At 38.5% G+C, this 6,364-nt stretch overlaps 1 protein-coding gene across 3 annotated transcripts in view; it reads left to right on the forward strand.

The window, feature by feature from the left end:
* Positions 1 to 3,366, forward strand: part of LOC108740775 (glucose dehydrogenase [FAD, quinone]-like) — a 21,278-nt gene extending 17,912 nt beyond the window's left edge. The window contains exons 2-4 of one of the 3 annotated variants that reach the window (XM_025977480.1): positions 1,137 to 1,308; positions 1,367 to 1,614; positions 1,679 to 3,365. In XM_025977480.1, the coding sequence (XP_025833265.1) occupies positions 1,374 to 1,614; positions 1,679 to 3,264 (1,827 nt within the window). In that variant the 5' untranslated portion in view covers positions 1,137 to 1,308; positions 1,367 to 1,373 and the 3' untranslated portion in view covers positions 3,265 to 3,365. Of the gene's footprint in view, positions 1 to 1,136; positions 1,615 to 1,678 lie in introns of all 3 variants that reach the window. The other 2 variants (XM_025977479.1, XM_018475239.2) reach the window with 2 other exon arrangements.
* The last annotated feature ends 2,998 nt before the right edge of the window (positions 3,367 to 6,364 follow it).

The raw sequence follows: 6,364 nt of genomic DNA on the forward strand, positions 1-6,364 counted from the left end.
CTCCTCGATCAGTTTTTTGCCAGCAAAGACCAAAAATTTTATGAGCGTGGAATTATGCTACTACCAGAAAGATGGCAAAAGGTGTTGGACCAGAACGGTCAATATATAATTTAATAAAGTATTTGTTTATTATACGAAAACTGTCATTCATTTCCACAAAAAAACGAAATGACTTTCCGAACAACCCTATATTTTAGACATCGATAATGATTTAGAAAAAATACTTTAATAGTGTTTTTGAGGACGCTAAGCAAAAACAATTTAAGCACGAATGAAAGTGTAAATCGTTTGAACCAAGCGTAAAATCCCTCAATAGTTTTAGGTAATTCTCGAAAGATAATGTCATCTTCTAATCTCTGCAAATAATAGAATATACCTTTGGTCGGTTTTCAATTAGCTACCATTGTATCATCACCATAAGGTCGTCAGTCCTACGACTGGTTGGATACGTATCTCCACCCTTCTTATCCTGAGCTAATCGTCCCATTTCTCTAAAACTAGAACATCCCACATTATTAACTATTTGCGAACAGTAATCTAATCTAGGTCTACTTCTACCCCTCCTGACTCCTGTTTCTGCCTCTAATATATCTCTGACTAGACCTGGTCCTATCTCGCCTATTTTTTATTGAGTTCCATACAGTCCTCTGTTCTCCTACTCTATCTAATACCTCTTCATTTCTAACCTTCTCTATCCACAGTATCCTCATCATTCGCCTATAACACCACACTTCGAAAGCTTCTAACCTTTTCTTTTCCGCCGCGCCCACCATTTATGTTCGTGCCCGTACAGCGACGCGCTCCAAACTTCTTTTTTATTGAAGGCGACTCTACTTTGCGCTATCCTCTGCTTTATATCTCTACTACTCCTTCCCTCCTGACTTATCTGACTCCCTAGATACTTTAAAATCAGCCACTTCTTCTACTTTTTCGTCTCCTATCTTTATATTCGCTCTTTCACTACTTTTTTTCCCTTGCATACTAGTATTTTCGTTTTACATTTATTAATTCTCATACAATACTGTTTCGTCAATACCGCTTCCATTTTCTTTCTCCAACTCCTCCTTGCTAGATGCTAATTCTGCTATATCATCTGGAAATCTAGTCATACTAATCTTATATATCCATCTCTACAGTTGCACTGTCTTTAATGATGTTGATCGCGTCTTAAAGGACACCGGTTTTAAGGGATGGTTTAAGCAGATGCAGTGTTTCAGGGATTACCCGCCTACTAGCATTAGCAAACTTTTTCCTTGTACTTGCCTGAAGAAGTCAACGTTTGGAGGAATAATTTTCTTGAAGATAAATGTCCATAATATGAGTCAATACATAAAACGTTAATAGTGCACGTTTTTAATAATTTCAGGTAAAGAATGAACATTAATGTCCAACGTATATTTGTTGGCGTGTTGTATCTTGCCATGCGCATTCATGGACAAACACTGGCTGACGTATTTGAATCGATTCTGAATCCACTGAATAAACCGCATGATGACTTTTTATATTTTCTTCATCAATTTGACTTCATAGTGGTAGGGGCTGGTGTAGCTGGATCTGTAGTAGCTAATCGCCTAACAGAGAACCCTGACTGGAACGTGCTTCTTATAGAAGCAGGTAAAAGATATTTCCATGTCCCACTTTCATTGCCAAAAACTGAGAGATGTTTCTTAATTTTTAGGTCACCTGGAACGACATTACATGAACATTCCTGCATGCGCTCTGGGACTTCAGGAAACCGCTGCCAACTGGGATTATCAAACGGTTTCTAGTAGCAAAGCGTGCCAAGCAATGAAAGAACACCAGTGTAATATTCCTCAAGGTAAAGCAGTAGGAGGGTCAAGTGTTATCAACTTCATGCTGTACACTCGCGGAACCCATCAAGACTTTGACGGTTGGGAGGAATTGGGTAACACGGGTTGGTCGTACGACGACGTTCTTCCTTACTTCAAGAAAGTTGAATATTTTAATATTACTGAACACAACGACCCTCAGTGGCATTCAACAAACGGCTGTCTCCCAATCAATTTTCCAGAATACTACAGCTCTACGGCGGAAGCTGCCTTGAACGCGGAAATTAAATTTGGAACCAAAAAGGTTGACTACAATGGCAAGAATCAGGCGGGAACTTCACTGTTCCAAACAACAATCAGTAATGGAGAGAGGGTAAGCGCACGAAGAGCGTACACAGATCCCATTGTACATCGAACTAACTTTTACTTAAAAATGAATTCACTTGTTACAAGAATATTAATTGATCCTAACACAATGACGACCTATGGGGTGGAATTCGTACAGTATGGTATAACACATACCGTAAATGCGAGTAAAGAAGTGATAATTTGTGCTGGAGCCATCAATTCTCCTAAATTACTAATGTTATCTGGAATAGGACCGAAGGAACACTTGACGGAGATCGGTATAACTGTAAAAAAGGACCTGAAAGTGGGCTATAATCTCATGGACCACGTTGCCGCCGGCGGAATGGTTTTTCTAGACAACATTTCAGATTCTACAACTGTGCGAGACTTGATAGAATACACAATAGAACGTGAAGGTCCTCTGTCTGTTGCCGGAGGCTGCGAAACTGTAAGTTTCCACAACACGAAAGATCCGATCAATCCGAATGCACGTTGCGATATAGAATACCAATACATCCCAGTATCTCTTGCCTCTTCATCATTATTTTCCGATGTCTTCAACATCGACCGAAACATCTACGATGAGTACTACGGGCCTATAATTGGACGGCAATCCTTTATGGTATTTGTAATGCTTCTTCTTCCGGAAAGCAAAGGATGGGTAAGACTTAAAGACTACCATTATTTATCGAAACCGCTAATCAATCCGAATTATTTGGAGTCAGACGAAGACTTAGAAAGACTTGTTGATGGCATTAAATTGCTTCTGAATATTGTTAAACAACCAGAAATGCAAGCATTGGGGGCACAACTATACAATAAATCCATACCAAATTGCAATAGAAATGAGTTTGGTACAGATGCGTATTGGGCGTGTATGGTACGTCAGTTGAGTTTACCCATGTACCATGTATGTGGGACGTGCAAAATGGGACCAAGTTATGATCCGAATGCTGTAGTAAACCCAAAATTACAAGTATATGGAGTAGGAAAGCTAAGGGTTGTAGATTCGTCGATTATGCCTGTCATCCCTGCTGCCCATACGATGGCTCCTACATATATGATTGCCGAAAAGGGAGCAGATATAATCAAAGAAGACTGGAACTTTACTAACAAAAATTTGTAAATCCTCTTATATTGAGGGGCACTCTCAATTTAGTAGCAAATTTTAAATTACTCCTTCATTTTTACTATTAAGCGGTATAGATATCCTACTGATAAGTTTTGTTTCTGATATTACTCAATAAGATGTAAATAAAATTAATTTATAACATTCCAGCTATTCATTAACTACACCACTTATCATCATCATAAGGTCGTCAGTCCGAAGACTGGTTGGACACATCCTTCTATCCTGAGCTAATCTTCGCATTTCCCTAAAACTGGAACATCCCACATCCTTAACTATTTGCGAACAATAATCTAGGTCTACCTCTACTCCTCTTAAGTTCATGTCTCAGACTAGACTATCTCTCCTATTTCTTATTGACTTCTACAGAGTCCTCTGTTCTCCTATTCTTTCTAATACCTCTTCATTTCTATCCTTCTTTATCCACGGTATCCTCATCATTCGCCTGTAGCACCACATTTCGAACGCTTCTAACCTTTGCTTTCCCCCGCGCTAACCGTGCATGCTTCACACCAATACAGCGCCGCGTTCCAAACATACTACACCTTTAACAATCTGTTTCCAATTTCCAAATTAATATAGGGTTGTTCGGAAAGTCATTTCGTTTTTTGTTGTGGAAATGAAAGACAGTTTTCGTATAATAAACAAATACTTTATTAAATTATATATTGACCGTTCTGGTCCAACACCTTTTGCCATCTTTCTGGTAGTAGCATAATTCCACGCTCATAAAATTTTTGGTCTTTGCTGGCAAAAAACTGATCGAGGAGGTTTTTGACCTCCTCATTTGAGGTGAAGGTTTTACCGTCTAAAAAATTTTGGAGTGACCGGAACAAATAATAATCCGATGGTGCCAGGTCTGGAGAATATGGTGGGTGTAGCATTGTATCCCATTCAAGCTGTAAAAGCTTTTGGCGAGTGACCAAACTTGTGTGAGGTCTCGCGTTGTCTTGGTGAAACACTACACCTTTCCTGTTGATTAGTTCTGACCTTTTCTGTTGAAGTGCATCATTCAGTTTGTCCAGCTGATGACAGTAGACTTCCGAATTAATCGTTGTGTTATCCGGTAAAAGCTCAAAAAAAACGATTCCTTTAAAATCCCACCAAACAGACAGCATCACCTTTTTTTGGTGAATATCGGCTTTGGAAATGGTTTGAGCCGGTTCATCTTTTTTGCTCCATGACCTCTTGCGTTTGACGTTGTTGTATACAACCCATTTTTCGTCCCCAGTGATGATGCGCTTCAAAAACGGATCATTTTCGTGACGTTTGAGAAGCGAATCGCAGACGTCAATGCGGCGACACAGATTTCTCTCTGTGAGAACATGGGGAACCCATACATCGAGCTTCGAGGATAATCCCAGGCCTTTCAAGTGGTCATAAACTGTTGAATTTGATAAATTTAACCTCAATCCGATCTCACGTGTTGTTATTCGCCGGTTCACATCAACTAATGCCTTTATCGCGTCTTTATCAGCTTTAACCGGCCTTCCCGAATGTGGTGCATCTTCGACATCAAAATTGCCGGATCGAAATTTAGGGAACCAGTTCTGGCACTGGCGTACTGTCAACATACCTTCTCCATACACATCAGTCAATTTCTTTCTGGCTTGATAAGCATTTTTACCCTTTCTGTAGTAAAACAGTAAGATATGTCGAAGATGCTGTTTATAGCTCTCCATATTTAAAAGGGCACCAACCAAAAACAACTGCGTAGAATTATTTGGAATTTTTCACACACTAGCCTTGCTATATGAGCTCTCAAAGCATATAAAAATTATACGGCTTAAATGTGAAGTTGGGTGTTAAATCCTCTGTCGGGAAAAACGAAATGACTTTCCGAACAACCCGATATAGTTTCGCGAGCATAGAAGTGACTACTCTGCTTTATATCCCTAAAACTCATTCCGTCTTAACTTATCTGAATTCTTAGATACCTGAAATCAGCTATTTCTTCTAATTTTTCGTCTCCTATCTTTATATTCGCTTTTTCCCTACTTTTTCTTCCCTTTCATATCAGTATTTTTATTTTCCTTTTGTTTATTTTCATACACTACTGTTTTGTCAATACCGCTTCCATTGTATTTAGAGCTATCTTCAACCTCCTTGCTAGATGCTAATACCTCTATATCATCAGCAAATCTAACCATACTAATCTTTTGCCCCTGTATATCTATCCCTACAGTTGTACTGTCTGTGCACAGTGTGCGTCCCTGTCTGACTCCCTTCCTAATATTTATTTCTCTACGTTGCAGCCCCAGCTCTATAGCTGCCTATTACTTTTTATAGTATCACTCTTCTATAACTCATCCCTACAAGTACAGCAATCACATCAATTAATTCTTGATATCGATATCGACACAGTAAAAACAAACAGTCGAATTTTTAGTTCCCTGTTGGATAACTAACAAAATAGACAATTAATTTAGGAATTTAATAGAGTACGTAAGCAGCCTTTTACAATAAAAAAAAATATTGAATGTAAAATAAAATAAAATGAAATTTTCCAAGAAGATAAACGTAACTTTTTGTCTGCTACTCAAAAATTGCTTAATAAATTCAAATAACTCATTATGGTAAATCAAGAGCAAACACAGTTATAAGCAGGACCGGGCTCACTTTCCTTGGGTTCAGTCTGAAATAACAAGGGAAGCTTTTAGGATTTCGTACTTAAAAGGAAAAGTACCCTGCCACTGGACGAAAGGTTCTATGGTAAAAGATAGTTAGCCGAAATCTCCACAGATAGTGATGTTGTTGTGGTATTAAACTTAGTAAATAATAAAAAAAAACTAAGATTTTAATTTTGAGAGGCTTCCCAAAATTGAATAACCTAAAAGTACATATCATCAAATTTTCAACAAGTCCTTGCTCCGACTATAGTTCAAAAACGGTTAAACTTTTATTTCACCTACCAAATCTGAATTCTCTACAAATTAGAAGTTAATATGAGCAATTTTCGTACTATTATACGAGGGTGGATTGATAAGTTTCCGGCCTAACCAAGAGATGACGCCACTAGGCCTACCTTGAGGTGACATTCTATAGTACCATCCTTGGATAGCTTGTAGCTATAGTTTCAGCCCGATCTCCTTGCTAG

The sequence above is a fragment of the Agrilus planipennis genome, unplaced genomic scaffold (genome assembly GCF_000699045.2).
Source record: "Agrilus planipennis isolate EAB-ADULT unplaced genomic scaffold, Apla_2.0 scaffold294, whole genome shotgun sequence".
Classification (NCBI taxonomy): Eukaryota; Metazoa; Arthropoda; class Insecta; order Coleoptera; family Buprestidae; genus Agrilus; species Agrilus planipennis.